Genomic DNA, 21,069 nt, shown 5'->3' with positions numbered 1-21,069 from the left:
TTGACGGTGGAGGAACATCTGGTCCCATTCAGAGGTACCGTCTGCATGTATCTGTGTGTATCTGTGCGTATTTGTACTATAGAGAGGTAGCGTCGGCGTGTAACAAACGCCGTGCGCCCCCAATGATGAGCCAGCGGTAGTATAGAGAGGTAGCGTCAGCATCATCATCATCATCATCAGCAGTAGCATCAGCAACATGACGCTGCTAATCTCCTTCCTCTCAACCCAGGGTCTGACTTGTCGGTGGACCAACAACTGGTCCCGTTCAGAGGTACTGTCTACGTATCTGTGTACGTGTAGTATAGAGAGGTAGCGTCAGCAGTAGCAGCGGCAGCGGCAGCGTGTAACATAAACGCCGTGAGCCCCCAATGATGAGCCAGCGGTAGTATAGAGGGGTAGCGTCAGCAGCAGCATCAGTAGCAGCGTCGTCAACGCCGCTAATCTCCTTCCTCTCCCTCTCCCAAAAGGACGCCGTCCTTTCCGACAGTACATCCCCAGCAGGTGGCAAGTCGTGGGTGGCCTGCGACGCCAAGTCCAGCTACGCTTGGTAGATGCAAGTCTACACCGGTAAGGCGGCCGGCGGAGCCCCCGAGAAGAACCAGGGCGCGCGCGTCGTCCTCGATCTCACGCAAGGGCTGCCAGGTGGTCACAACGTCACCTGCGACAATTTCTTCACCTCCTACGAACTCGGCCAGCGGCTCCTCGAGAGGAACCTCACCATTGTCGGCACGGTGCAAAAGAACAAGCCGAGCTCCCTCCCGCACTGCTCCAGTCAAAGGGCAGACAGGTCTCGTCCTCCAGGTTCGCCTTCACGCCCACCGCCACTCTGGTGTCCTACCTGGCAAAGAGAAATAAGAACGTGCTACTCCTGAGCACGCTGCACACGGAGGCCGACGTTAGCGATCGCCGCGACCGGAAGCCGGCCCTCGTCCTAGTCTACAACAAGGGCGGCGTGGACAACCTAGACAAGGTGGTCGGCACCTACAGCTGCAGACGGATGACTGCCCGCTGGCCCCTGGTCATCTTCCACAACATCCTCGACGTGTCCTCCTACAACGCCTTTGTCATATGGCGAGAGATCAAGCCCGACTGGATGCCTCGGAAGCGGAACAAGAGGAGGGTGTTCCTGGAGCAGCTGGGAAAGGCGCTTGTCAAGCCCTTGATACAAAAAAGGCAGCGTCCGCGCTTGTCAAAGTCCTGCAGAGTGCGGACCACGACGCGTCTCCTCCGCGAGCACGCCGCTGGCCCGGACGCCGCTGGCCCGGCCACCGCCCCGCTAGTGGCGAGTAAGAGGTGTCAGGTCTGCCCACCCAAGAAGGACGCCAAGACACACACGGCATGCTGCAGGTATAAGAAATACATCTGCAAAGGCTGTTCGGACGCCTACTGTCACACTTGTGCCCTCTGGGCCTTTAGCCGAGACGGGACAGGGTGACCCGCCGGGGACACGGGGAGTAGGCAGAATGGGAGGACAACGGGAGGGTTAAGCGTCTCACAGTACGGACATTGCAATTTATTGCCCTGGCCACATCTGCAGTCCTCATGCCTCCTTGCAGCATGCCAAAAGGCACGTTCACGCAGATGAGCAGGGACCCTGGCATCTTTCTTTGGGTGTTTTTCAGAGTCCATAGAAAGGCATCTTTAGTGTCCTAAGTTTTTCATAACTGTGACCTTAATTGCCTACCGTCTGTAAGCTGTTAGTGTCTTAACGACCGTTCCACAGATGCATGTTCATAAATTGTTTATAGTTCATTGAACAAGCATGTTTAAACCCTTTACAATGAAGATCTGTGGAGTTACTTGGATTTTGATGAATTATCTTTGAAAGACAGGGTCCTGAAAAAGGGATGTTTCTTTTTTTGCTGAATTTAGTTAGCGGTGCGTGCTAATAGTGTTTCAAATAAGTGACGTCACTCGCTCTGAGACCTTGAAGTAGGTGTTTCCCCCGTGGATTTTGTGGAGCGATGGGTAACGATGCTTCGAGGGTGACTTGTCGATGTGTGAAGAGCGTCCCTGGTTCAAGCCCAGGTTGAAGCGAGGAGAGGGACGGAAGCAATACTGTTACAAAGTCTGAACCCATATCCTACACCTCCCCCTTTACCTTTTACATGACTCTCCTGGGGAAACGGTTAGAGGCCTCAGGAATACTTATGTCTCCTTAATGCTCATCGTCTGTGCAACATGAGAAAGCGGATGGATTATAATTACTTACAATGTATGACATATCCTTCACATTTACTGGTGCTAACACACTGGCCAGCTAATTCAACTATTTGAGTGATGAACGGGTGTACACCGCAATAGTGTTGCAAATATAGAGTAATCTTGGGCTAGGGTTTCAATTATTTACGTTGGACATACTTTGGTTACACATATGGTTAACATATCTTTACCATACTATAATTTCTGCAGCCTTGAAAGGCAGGCATCAACATGGCCGAACGAGAGGCTGCCAGCAATTTATAGAAATCGCTTTCTATGGGTCCAAACCTTTTTTCTATGAATACAGAAATCGCTTTCTACGCTTGAGAACTTTTTTCTTTATATGACTACAAATCGCTTTCTACCATGATAACTTTTTTTCTGCTTGAGAACTTGTCTTTTTCTTGTCACCAAATCACTGCCAAAAGTCAGGTGACCTATGCGCTTCCAAATATGGAGTTGCAGGCTTGCCATATCTGTCATGCGCATCTCTCTCCTATGTGCAAATCTTTATGGCAGTAATTTTACTTAAGGCCCTCGATTTACAAATACAAATCAAAAGGTGTTTGTTTGTGGATAGTGAACTGCATTTGTGGATAGCGATTGACATTTGTGGATTGGTAATTTACATTTGTGGATTGGTGAGTTACATTTTTGGGAAAGTGATTTACATTTAGCATGATATTGATCTCATAGTACCTGTCTTGACTGAATCAACCTGGGAAAAGCTAGTTAAACTAGCTAATGTTACTAGCTAGGCTAATTGAGGCTGCAGTGCATGTGCTCTCATCCTACAGTTACAAATAACTCCATTCAGAATATTAAGTAGCAGCCTATTGTTGTAGTCTCTCCTTCTCATTTCAACTAACTTTTAATTAAGTCATTTTAATTCCATCTGCCATTGATTAGATAGTCGCCTACATTTTGACACACACGGGGGCTCTCTGACTGTAGCCTATTGCCGCTTTGACGACTTATGATTGGCCAACAACAAGCTACATGCGCCATGCTCCACTCTCGTGAAAAGCAAGAGCAGCTCCATAAATTATAAAAATGTCTCTCTCAACTGCAGCTGTCGCGTTTGGCTCTGTACGGGCCCTTCCAGACAAGTCAGTTAAAATGACACATACCCGAGACAATCAAATCAGATCTGACCCAGACCTGTGACATTATTTAGAATTCTGGATCCGGACCCGCTCAGGTACCAGATCGAGTCTCGGGTGTTCTGGTACCAGTGGATCCATGAAGACCTCTACATGGATGTCTCATGGTAGAGTGGGGTATGCAAAATGGGGCAACTTTGAGTACCTCCATCTCTTAAATGTTTGGCATTCAGTTCCAAAAAGTAACTTTCTGACAACTTCCACCACAGGCAAATATGTATGGCAAGTTAATTTTTTTAAAAAGGGGTCTGGTCAAAAAGTGATTGAAATCAAATGTTACGACCCAATAGCCCCACAATCCGGGTGAGACCTGATAACAGAACAACGACAGAACAATGTAATCATTTTTGGTTGCCCTGGCCTTCCATGTGTTTTAAAGAGCCCTTTGTAAAAGAGTGTAGGATGATGGGGGGGGGGGGGGGGGGGGAAATATGTGCGAGGGCTGAGGGAGAAGGAGGGGGGAATGACCTCCAGCTGTGAGAGCAGGTTTATGTCTATGACTTCATTGCTGGACATGACACATCTGGGAATGATAACACGTTCAGATGAAGCGAGGTAAAGGGCTGGTTTGCAGTGTAAAACCATACCACCTTTGCCACAATACTTGGTAGGCAGGCTACAGTCATTTCATCAACATTGAATTGTTAATAAACTGTTTCATATGTTGTTTTTCATCACATTAGTGGGTGACTCTCAATGCACCTAGATGGCAATCAATTTCAACTGTCAAAACATTCTCCAGGGATCCTCTACACAGACCTATGTTGAGTAGGAAATGGACACACTGGTTGTCACATACTTTTGAGGCTCTGGAACAGATGGGTATAATGCAAAGATAAAGCAATGGGTTTAAACAGTCATAGTCACATACCCATGGTCAATCCTTTTCTGCAGTGGAAGAAGAGATAAAAAATAAAGAAATAACAGAACAAAACACCACAAGCAAAAAAAGATGGCGCCAGAGAGGATGGCTGATGTTTGTATCTTATCTTTTAACATAATGTTGCTGCTTATGACCAAAAATAACTTCTGGACATCAGAACAGCGATTACTCACCACTAGGGTTGCACATTTTGGGGAATATTCAGAGGTGGAAACTTTCCATAGGAATTAACGGGAATATATGGGAATTAACGGAAATACATGCTAATTAATATTAATACCATTTCAATGGAGATGTTTTTTGCATTGGATATATTTACCATGTCATATGGAGACAGAAACAAACCTTTTACCTTATCATAAGTAGACATAATTGCAAATTATTAAATCCTTCCAATATAAATAAATAAATAAATAAAAAAAAAATACAAATTGAACTTTACTTAAATGAGTTGACTTCACATGGGATGATTTCACTGAACAACAAAAGGGAATATTGAATGATCCCCAATGATCCATCGCATCTTCCAAAAACATTTTCTGTAAAATGATAGTCTAGAAACTAAAGCTTTGGTTGTCTTCCTCTCAGCCTTCCATGTCTTCTCCCCGGACCTCCTCAATGTCCACCTCTTGAACATCAGACTCGGAGGCCTCATCTTCACTGTCACTTTCCAACCTTGTTGAGGATGGCTCGTTGTCAGGCTCAAAAAGCCTCAAATTTGCCCGGATAACCACCAATTTGTCAACCCTTGTTTTGGTCAGCCTGTTGCATGCTTTGGTGTGTGTGTGTTCCCAAACAAGGACCAGTTAGCCTCTGAGGCAGCTGATGTTGGTGGGAGGATGATGAGGCAACAGGGGAAAGAGCCTCAGATCCACAAAGTACCTTCCACCAGGTGGCTGATGAGATATGTTGGCATGACTGCCAAATTGCATCTCCATCCCAAAGCCCTTGCTTGGAAGTGTACGTCGCCAGACTACCAAGAACCTTGCCCTTATCCAGGCCAAGGTGCCGAGACACGGTAATGATGACACCATAGGCCTTGTTGATCTCTGCACCAGACAGGATTCTCCTGCCAGCATAGTTGGGGTCCAACATGTACGCTGCGGCGTGTATGGGATTCAGGCAGAAGTCTTCACACTTTTTGATGTATTTCAGAACTACTACTTCCTCTGCTTGGAGAAACAGTGAAGTGGGCAGGGCGGATTTCTTCTCTTACATCTGTAAGCAGTCTGAACATCAGACAGGATGGCATTGTCTCTCTCAATCCATGCAATGGCTACTGCTATAGGTTTCAGGAGTTTCAGGCTGCTTACCACTCTCTCCCAAAATATCATATCAGCAGACTGTGATAAGGACATTTCTTGAAGAGACTCCTTCCCCTCCAGAAGACGGTCAAACATGATGACAACACCACCCCCACGGGTGTTGCTGGGCAGCTTCAATGTGATGCTCTTATTCTTCTCACTTTGCTTGGTGCGGTAGATTGCTGCTATAAGTTGATGGCCCTTCACATACCTAACCATTTCCTTCGCTCTCTTGTAGAGTGTATCCATTATTTTCAGTGCCATGATGTCCTTGAGGAGCAGATTCAATGCAAGAGCAGCACAGCCAATGGGTGTGATGTGAGGGTAGGAGCAAGCAACCTTCATGTTCGCAGTATTGTTTGTCACCAGTGCAAATACCTTCTGTGGTCCAAGGTCATTGATGACTGCCTTCAGCTCATCTGCAATGTAGAGACCGGTGTGTCTGTTGTCCCTTGTGTCTGTGCTCTTGTAGAATACTGGTTGAGGGGTGGAGATAAAGTTAATTTATTCCTTGCCCACGAACATTCACCCACCCATCAGAGATGATTGCAATACAGTCTGCTTTCTCTATGATTTGCTTGACCTTCACTTGAACTCTGTTGAACTCTGCATCCAGCAAATTAGTAGATAAAGCATGTCTGGTTGGAGGGGTGTATGCTAGGTGAAGAACATTCAGAAATCTCTTCCAATACACATTGCCAGTGAGCATCAGAGGTGAACCAGTTGCATGCACAACTCAAGCAAGACATTCAACAGCATTTCTCTGACTACGTTCCTCCATTGAGTTAAAAAAAAACAACTTTTGATTCCAGGAGGACCATGAGCTGTTGCTATCGATAAGTGTCTGATTCATAATTTTCACCTCCAATAGAAGTAGAGGGATTTTGTCAGAGGTTGCTTGTTGTGAGCGCTGAGGGAACTTTATGCACTTGGCCAGATGATTCTGCATCTTTGTTGCATTCTTCACATATGATTTGGCACAGTATTTGCAAATGTACACAGCTTTTCCTTCTACATTAGCTGCAGTGAAATGTCTCCACACATCAGATAGTGCCCGTGGCATTTTCCTGTAAAGATGAGAAAACAAATGGTAAAAAAACTCGAATACAATTCCATGTACAGATAAATAGTTAAGCAGTTAGATTAAACAACTCCTTTGTAAGATAAATGTTTTAAAACGAAACATGTATGGAAACAGGTGAATTAACACTCCTCAGTTAGCAGGCTCAAACAAGCTAGAACCCATATGGTAGCAAAGACTAACTAGCAGAAATTGTTAACAAGTTAGAAATTATTTAAACACACTTTGCTGTAGGCTACTATTTACTAGTTAACAAAAAAATAATGTCATATCAAATATATTCATCCCACTCAGTATTGTAATCAGAACTTACCAGAAAGCATGTAGTCCTTGGCTCGGACAGTATAGTAGTGTGGGCTCAATAGAATCTCATTACGGTGCAAAATCTTGAAAAATCACCTGTACATGTGATGGAAGAATACACCGTGCATGCAGAGGGTTGCAATTCCATTGAATTGGGGATAGTTTAACCAGAATATGCCACAAGACCAAGAATTGTCTTGTGTATCCCACAAAAAAAGGTTCACTGTTATGAGCTAACTTTTTTTTATGAATTTAAGCAAAATTCCCCAGGCAAGTAGCACTGAAAAATGCATGAGAGCAACAGATGTTCAGGAATACTGTGTGATCACGCTCTCCGCAGCCGACGTGAGTAAGACCTTTAAACAGGTTAACATTCACAATGCCGCAGGAACAGACGGATTACCAGGACGTGTACTCCAAGCATGCACTGACCAACTGGCAAGTGTCTTCACTGACATTTTCAACCTCTCCCTGTCGGAGTCTGTAATACCAACATGTTTCAAGCAGACCACCATAGTCCCTGTGCCCATGAACACTAAAGTAACCTGCCTAAATGACTACCAACCCCAACCACTCACGTCTGTAGCCATGAGGTGCTTTGAAAGGCTGGTCATGGCTCACATCAACACCATTATCCCAGAAACCCTAGACCCACTCCAATTTACATACCGCCCCAACAGATCCAGACGATGCAATCTCTATTGCACGCCACACTGCCCTTTCACACATGGACAAAAGGAACACCCATGTGAGAATGCTATTCATTGACTACAGCTCAGCGCTCAGCATTCAACACCATAGTGCCCTCAAATCTCATCACTAAGCTAAGGACCCTGGGACTAAACACCTCCCTCTGCAACTGGATCCTGGACTTCCTGACGGGCCGCCCCCAGGTGGTAAGGGTAGGTAACAACACATCCGCCACGCTGATCCTCAACACGGGGGCCCCTCAGGGGTGCGTGCTCAGTCCCCTCCTGTACTCCCTGTTCACTCATGACTGCACGGCCAGGCACGACTCCAACACCATCATTAAGTTTGCAGATGACACAACAGTGGTAAGCCTGATCACAGACAACGACGAGACAGCCTAAGGAGGAGGTCAGAGACCTGGCCATGTGGTGCCAGGACAACTACCTCTCCCTCAACGTGATCAAGACAAAGGAGATGATTGTGGACTACAGGAAAAGGAGGACTGAGCACGCCCCCATTCTCATCGACTGGGCTGTAGTGGAGCAGGTTGAGAGCTTCAAGTTCCTTGGTGTCGACATCACCAACAAACTAACAAGGTCCAAGCACACCAAGACAGTCGTGAAGAGGGCATGACAAAACCTATTCCCCCTCAGGATATTGAAAAGATTTGGCATGGGTCCTCAGATCCTCAAAAGGTTTTGCAGCTGCACCATCGAGAGCATCCTGACGGGTTGCATCATTGCCTGGTATGGCAACTGCTCAGCCACCGACCGCAAGGCACTACAGAGGGTAGTGCGTACGGCCCAGTACATCACCGGGGTCAAGCTTCCTGCCATCCAGGACCTCTATACCAGGCAGTCAGAGGCAGGCCCTAAAAATTGTCAAAGACTCCAGCAACCCTAGTCATAGACTGTTCTCTTTGCTACCACATGGCAAGCGGTATCGGAACGCCAAGTCTAGGTCCGAGAGGCTTCTAAACAGCTTCTACCCCCAAGCCATAAGACTCCTGAACATTTAACCAAATGGCTTCCCAGACTATTTGCATTGACACACACCACCCCCCCCCCCCCCCCCCCCCCCCCTTTACGCTGCTGCTACTCTTTGTTATTATCTACGCATAGTCACTTTAATAACTCTACCTACATGTACATATTACATCGACTAACCGGTGCCCCCGCACAAGTACCACTTGTATGTAGCCTCGCTATTGTTATTTTACTGCTGCTCTTTCAATTATTTATTACTTTTATTTCTTATTCTTATACATTTTTATTTTTGCTGACATCGTTTTTAACTGCATTGTTGGTTGAAGGCTTGTAAGTAAGCATTTATTGTTGTATTCGGAGCATGTGACAAATTAAATTTGATTTGAAGACCAGAGAGAGCAGCAGGAAGTGTCAGGAAAGTAAGAGGAGGAGAATAAAAAGGAAATCACTGGAGAAAAAGTGGAACAATAGACATACACGCGTCCAAAGGAGGATGTTGAAACCAGAACGAGCCAAGAGCCAGTGACCCCCAAACACACCAGACAAAGGAGACCAGACATCTGCTCCCAGATTACACCAGACAGTGTGTTTAAAAACAAGCTTAAAGGCCCAGTGCAGTCAAAACGTAATTTTTCTGTGTTCGATTTACACTCACTGGACAGTTTATTAGGTACACCCATCTAGTATCGGGTCGGACCACCCTTTGCCTCCAGAACAGCCTGAATCGTCGAGGCATGGATTCTACAAGGTGTCGGAAACATTCCACAGGGATGTTAGTCCATGCTGACGCGATGGCATCACACAGTTGCTGCAGATGGTAAATTCATGCTGCCAACAGCTCATTCCATCTTATCCCAAAGTTGCTCTATTTGGTTTGGTACTTAATTGACAACCAAAAATGATTTGATATTGAGGTAAAAACGTTTGCATTGCTGCTAGCATACTAGTAGATAACGCTAGTTAGCATTGGCTCACAAAACTCTAACTCCTTCATACTTAATGCAGAAACATACTAAATGTATCCATGAATTCATCAGACTCTGGGGAAGTAGATAAATGGATTCAATGCCAAAATCCCAAAGTATCCCTTTATGTCCGATAGCGTGGAAGCAGTGGAGGCTGCTGAGGTGAGGACGGCTCATAATAATGGCCAGAACGGAGCAAATGGAATGGCATCAAACACAAGGAAACAATGTGTTTGATACCATTCCAACAATTTCACTCCAGCCATTACCCTCGAGCCCGTCCTCCCCAATTAAGGTGCCACCAACTTCCTGTGCGTGGAACACTGACTGAACATCCCTCTAGGCTCTACATCCCTCTAGGCTCTACATCCCTCTAGGCTCTACATCCCTCTAGGCTCTACATCCCTCTAGGCTCTACATCCCTCTAGGCTCTACATCCCTCTAGGCTCTACATACACTAACACCACACACTGTTGGTGACGTCACTTGTCAAAACTACATTCAATCACACACACAGGTATCATAATTATGTCACTTTGTCCATAATATTGTTTAGCCTGTGTACATCCATAATTCTATCCATATTTAGCCATGTATATTTCTTGTTGCGCTTGTCCACAGAGCGACCAGACAAGACATCTGGTCCCAGATTAGACCAGTGTGTTTAAATGCAGAGGCTTAAGACCTGGAACACAGAGGGTTGAGACAACCGATTAGGCTACTTAACTTCAAACCCACAGTCACCGTCATATACTGGCTGTACATCCTATAGGACGAAAGGTGTACAAGAGGGCATTGGGGGAAAAGCTGAATACTTGCATTGCAGTATTGTAAGAATCAGCTTTTTGTAGAATTGTATAAATGAAAATATCTAGTAGACTTTGAAGTCGTGAATGTTTTTTCAATGCAAACTTAACCTGCTCGCTCTGACGTGTGTGCTTGGGAGAAGGTGTGCTGGCAGGCCAAAACAAACATTTTGGGAAAATGCAATCAATAATATTAGAGGGAGATCTACAAACAGGTGATTCTAATTCCTCTTCTTTCAACAGCACTGTTTCCCAGTAGACTATCATCGCGGGTGATGTCAAGTCATCTTTAGCTCAAATCTGAGACCAAAATACTTCAGCCATCAGCCACCAACTGTGATGATTCCCTCCTCTGGTCATTTGCCAAGGAAAGGCATCAACTTGGGGAGGTGTCGGCTATTTGCCTCAGTAAACTGGTGCTGGTCAACTCAAAACTGAACTGTGTCAAGCAAAGACTTGGTGCACTGGGTTCAAGGTTACAAGGTGTTCTTGTTTACCTTGGCTAACCCTACTTTGACTTTCTTGACCAAAGCTCTATCAGAGTCTGGTCAAATGAATGTATTCTCAGACCAACTAAACAGCATCCATCCCCTGTAAGCACTAGTCATACTTACTAGGGATATAATATGTAAATGCACATATTTTACATCAATTATAATTAACATAAAACACGCTAATGGAGGACTCCTGACCCAGTGCACGGAAATAATTCCACAAGGGCATAGCCAAGATGACTGAAAAATATCCAAGTGCATCTAAAATGGGCATAGCAGGCAAGGCAATCCTTTAACGTCAAATCATATGAGTACATGAATGAAACATTGAAGGATAATACATGTGTTTATGAATGATTTATTTAAGAGCGAAGAGAAACGTGACTGAGTATAGGATCTACTTACTGAGTCGTAGTCGGAGACTAAGCCAACTCCTTTGAGGTGACTTGTGCTGTAGAACTGAATTCATGGTCCACTTGCTTGGAACCATTTAGTTCCTATTCTTGGTTCTTATGCTGAAAATCCCCCAATATCAATGGTTGGTCATCTTCTTGTCTGTTCTCAAGTCAATGGTGGTAGATTCCGATGGTCTTGTCTTGAAGTTTGAATCTAACTTGAATGTGCCATTTTATCACTCTCCGTTTCGCCTAGGTGGCATCATCTTTATGATCGCTCGCGTAAAACACATAATAATGTTCTATATTGGAGCGCTCCCCGTGCTCGACGTAATTTGTAGATCAGTTTGAGCGCAAACAACCTGTTAAAAAACAATCCATTGAAATAATAATCCAACCGTGACAAACTAACCTGTCACACGATTGGCTGACTGGTGCAGAATATGTCTCATTCAAGGTAATAAACACCGCCTAATTAAAGGTCAATTCTCCAATATGGCAAATAGGACGCCGCTGTTTTTGTTTACTCCGCTATGCAGCAGTAACCTGTTGCTTCAAGAAAAGCATTATCGTCGTCGTCCAGGTCCGAAATATCATATTTGCCCAATCACCACCGTAGCGTTAGTCCCTCCCTCCCCCTCACGATACACTTTGTTTTAATCATCGGTTATTGCATGGGTGAAGCACGCGGGCTACTCTGTTGCAATTTTGGCCACTGACTTCTTCGTTGCTTTCGGCAAAGCACTTGAGGTCGGACACATAATTCCCCGCCAAGTATAGTCGTCTGTCCCTCCACTTTTCAACCATTAAAAGCATTTTCCATTCATTCAGGCTACCTTCTTTTCTTTCCTTTTACAAGTTGGCATTATGTTGCAGCTAGGGGCGCCATAGTATGAAAGTCCATTATACTATCTCAAAATGTAAAGGTAGTAAATCGACATTTTTAGATACATTGGTGAAAATGTCGAGATAATAAGTCGACATGTTTTAGATACGGTTAAGTCAACATTACCAGAAACGAACAAAACATGTATTTTTATAGTATACCATAATTATAGGCAATGTTTCTTCATTTGTAACTTTGTGCTGTGATTTCAGAGGTGGCACCACAAGTCCCAGAGTTTGGGAGAGAGTTGTTTTCCTGGTGCCCAGAGTTTTTCATGATCTGGTGATATTGAATAAACCAGCTGTAAAACAGTTGTATATGGGCTATGATGGGAACAGATTTGTTCTAATCAGGTAATGTGTATAAAAAAAATGAATCAAATCAAAGTTTGTAGAGTCACAAGCTTGACGTAGTCATTGCGAGATCGGAATATGGTATCAAATACTAAACTTTTGACCAAATGTAATACACTATAAGTGAATTTGTCCACATACTTATGACACCTTCAAATGGGGGGACTAAATCAAATCAAATTGTATTTGTCACATGTGCCGAATACAACAAGTGTAGACCTTACAGTGAAATGCTTACTAACAAGCCCTTAACCAACAATGCAGTTTTAAGAAAATACAAAAAAAAGTAAGAAATAAGAATAGCAAATAATGAATTAAAGAGCAGCAGTAAATAACAATAGTGGGGCTACCGGTACAGAGTCATTGTGCAGGGGCACCAGTGTCAAGGTAATTGAGGTAATATGTACATGAAGGTAGAGTTATTAAAGTGACAATGCATAGATAATAACAGAGAGTAGTAGCAGCAGCGTGGGGGGGGGGGGGGGGGGGGGCAATGCAAATAGTCTGGGTAGCCATTTGATTAGATGTTCAGGAGTCTTATGGCTTGGGGGTAGAATCTGTTTAGAAGCCTCTTGGACCTAGACTTGGCGCTCTGGTACCGCTTGCCGTGCGGTAGCAGAGAGAACAGTCTATGACTAGGGTGGCTGGAGTCTTTCTTTGTTTAGGGCCTGCCTCTGACACCGCCTGGTATAGAAGTCCTGGATGGTAGGAAGCTTGACCCCGGTGATGTACTGGGCCATACGCACTACCCTCTCTAGTGCCTTGCGGTCGGAGGCTGAGCAGTTGCCATACCAGGCAGTGATGCAACCAGTCAGGATGCTCTCGATGGTGCAGCTGTAAAACCATTTGAGGATCTGAGGACCCATGCTAAATCTTTTCAGTCTCCTGAGACGGAATAGGTTTTGTTGAGCCCTCTTCACAACTGTCTTGGTGTGCTTGGACCATGTTAGTTTGTTGGTGATGTGGACGCCAAGAAACTTGAAGCTCTCAATCTGCTTCACTACAGCCCCGTCAATGAGAATGGGGGCGTGCTCGGTCCTCCTTTTCCTGTAGTCCACAATCATCTCCTTTGTCTTGATAACCTTGAGGGAGAGGTTGTTGTCCTTTCACCACACGGTCAGGTCTCTGACGACCTCCCTATAGGCTGTCTCATTGTTACCACTGTTGTGTCATTGGCAAACTTAATGATGGTGTTGGAGTCGTGCCTGGCTGTGCAGTCATCAGTGAACAGGGAGCAGAAGAGGGGACTGAGCACGCACCCCTGAGGGGCCCCCGTGTTGAGGATCAGCATGGCAGATGTGTTGTTACCTACCCTTACCACCTGGGGGCGGCCCATCAGGAGGTCCAGGATCCAGTTGCAGAGGGGGGTGTTTAGTCCCAGGGTCCTTAGCTTAGTGATGAGCTTTAAGGGCACTATGGTGTTGAACGCTAAGCTGTAGTCAATGAATAGCATTCTCACATAAATGTTCCTTTTGTCCAGGTGTGAAAGGGCAGTGTGGAGTGCAATAAAGATTGCATCATCTGTGGATCTGTTAGGGCGGTATGCACATTGGAGTGGGTCTAGGGTTTCTGGGATAATGGTGTTATGTGAGCCATGACCAGCCTTTGAAATCATTTCATGGCTACAGACGTGAGTGCTACAGGTCGGTAGTCATTTAGGCATGTTGCCTTAGTGTTCTTGGGCACAGAGACTATGGTGGTCTGCTTGAAACATGTTGGTATTACTGACTCAGACAGGGAGAGGTTGAAAATGTCAGTGAAGACACTTGCCAGTTGGTCAGCGCATGCTCGGAGTACACGTCCTGGTAATCCGTCTGGCCCTGAGGCCTTGTGAATGTTGACCTTTAAAGGTTTAAAGGTCTTACTCACATCGGCTGTGGAGAGCGTGATCACACAGTCACCCGGGAACAGCTGAGGCTCTCATGCATGTTTCAGTGCTACTTGCCTCGAAGCGAGCATAGAAGTTATTTAGCTTGCCTGGTAGGCTCGTGTCACTGGGCAGCTCTCGGCTGTGCTTCCCTTTGTAGTCTGTAATAGTTTGCAAGCCCTGCCACATCGGACATCCATAGGAACCGGTGTAGTACGATTCAATCTTAGTCCTATATTGATGCTTTGCCTGTTTGATGGATCGTCGGAGGGCATAGCGGGATTTCTTATAAACTTCCAAGTTAGAGTCCCTCTCCTTGAAAGCGGCAGCTACACCCTTTAGCTCAGTGCGAATGTTGCCTGTAATCCATGGCTTCTGGTTGGGGTATGTACGTACAGTCACTGTGGGGACGACGTCATCGATGCACTTATTGATGAAGCCAGTGACTGATGTGGTGTCCTCCTTAATACAATCGGAACAATCCCGGAATATATTCCAGTCTGTGTTAGCAAAACAGTCCTGTAGCTTAGTATCTGCTTCATCTGACCACTGGTGCTTCCTGCTTTAATTTTAGCTTGTAAGCAGGAATCAGGAGGATAGAATTATGGTCAGATTTGAAAATGGAGGGCGAGGGAGAGCTTTGTTCACATCTCTGTGTGTGGAGTAAAGGTGGTCTGGAGTTTTCTTCCCTCTGGTTGCACATTTAATATGCTGATAGAAATTCGGTCAAACTGATTTAAGTTTCCCTGCATTAACGTCCCCGGCCGCCTCCGGATGAGAGTTTTCCTGTTTTGGGTTGAATCATGTATGCTTTTTTATTTTAGACTATACATACATAGCTTAGGCAATAAATATATGACGTTACTGCTTCTTTTCCCTTGGCCAGAGGAGATCAGAGTGCATAGGCATCTCTAGGCTACCTGTAGCTATCAGTAGACTACAGTTGATCAGACTCAAGCACAGATTAATTGTGCACGAGTTGAGAAATTATGAGGCAAATTAGTCTAAACAACAGTACTTTGTCCCTCTTTTCAACGATGTTGTGTTAATATTTTTCATTAAATTAAATAAAAAATGCTGGGGCAAATGTCAGCTTGCCAGCCGGCCCTGCTGTGCTGATCTCTGCAATGTGCGTAGATGGAAATTCCACATAATGCTACAAATGAAGAAAACTACCCTATATGTAGTATCTCAACATTTTAACTTAGTATCTCAACATTTTGAGATTATATCCTGAAATTGTAGACTGTACTGTATCTCGAAAGTTTGAATTACACTTCTAGAAATGTTGAGATAGTATTGAAATTGTTATGGTATTTTGGTGGTGGGAATGAGCTCCCATACATTTTCAACTCTACTGATGGTTTTGTCAATAAAAATGATGCGTTAAATAGCGAATGTGCCACTCTGGTCTTGGCATGTGCGCTCTAGCACAATGGTTCTCAAACCTCTCCTTGGGGACCCTCAGACATTTCACAATTTAGTTGTAACCCTGGCCAGGACAAAGTCTGGGAAACCCTGGTCGACATTATGAGATTATTATGGACAAAAAGAGTGAGATTATTTGTATTTGTCAAATGGCAGCCAAGCATCGATCATCACGTCATCAGAATAAGACCCTCGATATTTATTGGAAAGAAACATCAATCTCATCACCGTGCACTTTCACCACCCTGGGAAGTTCATCATAACTTATTTCATCTGTAGCCTAATAAACTGCCTAATAAACTGCATGCTTTCCGGAGTCATGGAGGGAGGAGCACACAAGATCATCTTGTGACATATTTAAACTTCAATAAATCAAAATGTATTGGTAGCATAGCCTACACATATTTTGAAGATGCTCTCGCAGATGCAGCGAAATGCTTATGTTTCTAGCTCCAACAGTGCAGTATACCTAACAATACAAAACAATACACACATCCCCCCCCAAAACAATTAAGAAATATCAGAATGAGTAATGTCAGAGTCCGGAATATATATATATATATATATATATATATATATATATATATATATATATATATATATATATATATATATATATATACAGTTGAAGTTGGAAGTTTACACACACTTAGGTTGGAGTCATTAAAACTCGTTTTTCAACCACTCCACAAATGTCTTGTTAACAAACTATAGTTTTGGCAAGTTGGTTAGGACATCTACTTTGTGCATGACACAAGTCATTTTTCCAACAATTGTTTACAGACAGATTATTTCACTTATAATTCACTGTATCACAATTCCAGTGGGTCAGAAGTTTACATACGCTAAGTTGACTTGTGCCTTTAAACAGCTTGGAAAATTCCAGAAAATGATGTCTTGGCTTTAGAAGCTTCTGATAGGCTAATTGACATAATTTGAGTCAATTGGAGGTGTACCTGTGGATGTATTTCAAGGCCTACCTTCAAAATCAGTGCCTCTTTGCTTGACATCATGGGGAAATCAAAATAAATCGGCCAAGACCACAGAAAAATAATTGTAGACCTCCACAAGTCTGGTTCATCCTTGGGAGCAATTTCTAAACGCCTGAAGGTACCACGTTCATCTGTACAAACAATAGTATGCAAGTATAAACACCATGGCACCACGCAGCCGTCATACCGCTCAGGAAGAAGACGCGTTCTGTCTCCTAGAGATGAACGTACTTTGGTGCGAAAAGTGTAAATCAATCCCAGAACAACAGCAAAGGACCTTGTGAAGATGCTGGAGGAAACAGGTACAAAAGTATCAATATACACAAGCCCAAATTGACATAACCTGAAAGGCCGCTCAGCAAGGAAGAAGCCACTGCTCCAAAACCGCCATAAAAAAGCCAGACTACGGTTTCCAACTGCACATGGGGACAAAGATCATACTTTTTGGAGAAATGTCCTCTGTTCTGATGAAACAAAAATAGAACTGTTTGGCCATAATGACCATCATTATGTTTGGAGGAAAAGGGGGAGGCTTGCAAGCCGAAGAACACCAACCCAACCGTGAAGCACGGGGGTGGCAGCATCATGTTGTGGGGCTGCTTTGCTGGAGGAGGGACTGGTGCACTTCACAAAATAGATGGCATCATGAGGGAGGAAAATAATGTGGATATATTGAAGCAACATCTCAAGACATCAGTCAGGAAGTTAAAGCTTGGTCGCAAATGGGTCTTCCAAATGGACAATGACCCCAAGGATACTTCCAAAGTTGTGGCAAAATGGCTTAAGGACAACAAAGTCAAGGTATTGGAGTGGCCATCACAAAGCCCTTACCTCAATCCTATAGAAGCTTTGTGGGCAGAACTGAAAAAGCGTGCGCGAGCAAGGAGGCCTACAAACCTGACTCAGTTGCACCAGCTCTGTCAGGAGTAATGGGCCAAAATTCACTGAACTTATTGTGGGAAGCTTGTGGAAGACTACCTGAAACGTTTGACCCAAGTTAAACAATTTAAAGACATTGCTACCAAATACTAATTGAGTGTATGCATAATTCTGATCCACTGAGAATGTAATGAAAGAAATAAAAGCTGAAATAAATCATTCTCTCTATTATTCTGACATTCCACATTCCTAAATAAAGTGGTGATCCTAATTTACCTAAGACTGGGAATTTTTAATAGGATTAAATGTCAGGAATTGTGAAAAACGGAGTGTAAATGTATTTGGCTAAGATGTATGTAAACTTCTGGCTTCAACTGTGTATATGTGTGTATATATATATATATATATATATTATATATATATATATATATATATATATATATATATATTATAATAATGATGTGTATGGACAGTATATGAATAGGAAAGGTGTGTACAGCAGTAGTTATGTAAGATGAGCCTTGACTAGAATATAGTATATACATATGAAGTGGGTAAAACAGTATGTAAACATTAATAAAGTGACCAGTGTTCAATGACTATGTACAGTACATAGGGCAGCAGTCTCTAGGGTTCAGGGTAGAGCAGGGTTTCCCAAACTTGGTCCTGGGCCCCCCACCCTGGGTGCATGTTTTGGTTATTGCCCTAGCATTACACAGCGGATTCAAATCATCAAAGCTTAATGATGAGGTGGTTATTTGAATCAGCTGTGTAGTGCTATGTGTGGGGGGGGTGGGGGGGGGGCAGGACAGAGTTTGGGAAACGCTGGGGTTGAGTACAGGGTGGTAGCCGGCTAGTAACAGTGACTAAGTTCAGGGCAAGGTACTAACTGGGCGGAGGCCGGCTAGTGGTGACTATTTAACGATCTGATGGCCTGGAGATATAAAGCTGTTTTTCAGTCTCTCGGTCCTAGCTTTGATGCACCTGTACTGTCTCCGCCTTCTGTATGGTAGCGAGGTGTCTCGGGTGGCTGAGGTCCTTGATTATGTTTTTGGCCATCTTGTGACACCTGTAGATGTCCTGGAGGGATATAATGGTTATTATATCAATATTTAAGCATAAAGGCATTTCCACCGCCATTTATCGCATCATTAATTTTAAAGACATAAAAATAACTTTCACTTTCTCTTGTGTATTTTGTTTTGTCAACATTTGGAAAGTTTACCGACATATGTGTCCTGTCGTGACATTTTTTATCCGACATGTAGGCTACTTTACTCACATAAAAAGGTTGGATGGAAACCTGGTTATTGTAACAAATTGACAGTGAGGAAAAAGTATCCAAGGTTTCACTTTAAACAATGTTTCAAAATTCAGATACTGTTTCTTTAGCTCAGGAAACATTCCATAGTTCAGGGGAATTTAACTGGGGTTCCGTATTGCAGGTATTGCAGGGGATCCACGAAAGAATAACTATATATATACAGTATATATATATATATATATATATATATATATATATATATGTGTGAAAAGAAGAAAGTGGAACACTTTTCCCCCCCAAATTTTGTTTGAATATCGCTAGCAACAACAGAATAAATCCTTTTGAATTACCTACCATAAAAGAGATGAGAATATCTTCTTTCTTTCTTAGCTAATAGGCTGTGTTAGAGTTTACACTTCCTCTTCCAATTATAATGTGGGGAGGTCAAACTAATGAAAATCTATCTACCGAATCTATAAATGTTGATTACTTATCCTTGCCATTATCATTCACCTGATGATAAGACAAGACAAAATATTTTGCTAGCGTATGATGGGGGTCGCCGGTTTCCCTGAAAGTGGGTCGGTAGCAAGAAAACGTTCAAGGCCCCTGCTTTAGCTAACAATGGATACATTTGATGCATGCAATTGTCTCTTGATTGATTGGCCTCGGAAATTACATTGAAAAAAATGCCTCATTTAGTTTTAGCTAAATATTATATTTGATTCCCATGGACTCTGCTACTTTTGGGGCAGAAGTTGCCATTGTGGGCTATGACGTACCCCCTTACATACCCATTGTCTCTATGTTTATTATGCACACTTTGAAACTAACAATAATTTCTTGTTGTGCTTGGATGTTTGTATTGAAAGCCAGTAGTTCACACAGTCACATGCCATTCAGATTTAGGCAGATTGGTTTAGGGAAAGGTTATTCCCAAGATTGACCAATGGTTCACCAGCAAAAAAGCCTAGAATCTGCATGATCTAACCTGTAATGTCTTTACACTTCTCTTAGATGACATTCGAGACTCAAGAAGGCCTTTCAGTCCTCAGCCTTTTATTCATATTAGTGGTTGTATAGGGATTCCACGAAGAAGGATTGGTCAGTTGTTTCAATTAAAGCAAAGGCAGATATCAGTCCGTGTCCCTTTGTGGGTGGTGGGAAATGTTACAATCAGATGACAAATCTCTAGCTTACTGTAAACCGTTGACGGTGCCAATCCTACCAGCATTACAAGACAAGAAGGATAAAACATTCTTTGGCTGAACCGTGCTGGATTGACCACTGAGCAAGAAGAACATGCCCTCATACTAAATGCATTCCTCTATTTCTACATTAACACCAATCTCCATGTACATTAATCATGAAAAATAGCCCAATGGTTTAGTCTACTACAGTGTGAGCAGCGGATTTCATCACATAAATCCTATGTGTTTATTCCCGGGCTTTAGGCTCTATTTGGACTGTCTGAGTTGGACCTCCAACTTGGGAGATTTCTCATTGGGTTGCATGGGACTCTCAGGAAAGATGTCTGCCCTGACAAAGCTAAAAGAATTACGTGACCACAATGCAGCTCCAGTTGTTTGTATGCTCCCCTCCCCAACAAAGGGGAGGGAAATGGTAAACAAAGCAAAGCAAGGTGGGAAATAGGGAGATTATATAAACGGCCCACAACAAATTAGCAAGTCTCCACAGTTGTATGTGAATGTAGAGTATGCTCACAATGAGTCCTTGTTCTCTCTTTCAAGTCAAAACAATCAATGACCACAAAACCATATCAGACAAGAGCCTTCCTTGTAAAGAGACATGCATGCATAAGTGTAGGGGGTGGGAGACTAATTTAGAGTCCCACCTGTCTAATAACTTGAAATGATTGGATTCACTCAATCTGTGTGCGTTTGTCATTAGGCTCCTAAACTGTGTCCATACACTCATAATACTCTCGTGTGGCTTCCCATAAAATCTCCTAGGACTGTGAGGTTAAGATTGATACATTAGAAAAATAAACCTGAACAACACTTCCCTCTTCAGGACACAAAGACAACACCTCGTAATACTTGTGACTTCTTATCCCCTTTTACTGTATGATCTACTCTGGTACGAATGTATGAGGTTACTTGAAATG

At 43.6% G+C, this 21,069-nt stretch overlaps 1 protein-coding gene across 1 annotated transcript in view; it reads right to left on the bottom strand.

Annotated features, from left to right (window-relative positions):
• Positions 1-12,067, bottom strand: part of LOC106567125 (pleckstrin homology domain-containing family G member 5) — an 84,557-nt gene extending 72,490 nt beyond the window's left edge. The window contains exon 1 of the mRNA XM_014136055.3: positions 11,283-12,067. Coding sequence (XP_013991530.1) covers positions 11,283-11,367 — 85 coding nt within the window. The 5' untranslated portion in view covers positions 11,368-12,067. The remainder of the gene's footprint in view (positions 1-11,282) is intronic.
• Positions 12,068-21,069: the final 9,002 nt, after the last annotated feature.

Source organism: Salmo salar, chromosome 13 (assembly GCF_965601325.2).
Source record: "Salmo salar chromosome 13, fSalSal1, whole genome shotgun sequence".
Lineage (NCBI taxonomy): Eukaryota > Metazoa > Chordata > Actinopteri > Salmoniformes > Salmonidae > Salmo > Salmo salar.
The sequence above is the reverse complement of the archived record's forward strand: the minus strand, read 5'-3'. Positions and strand labels throughout refer to the sequence as shown.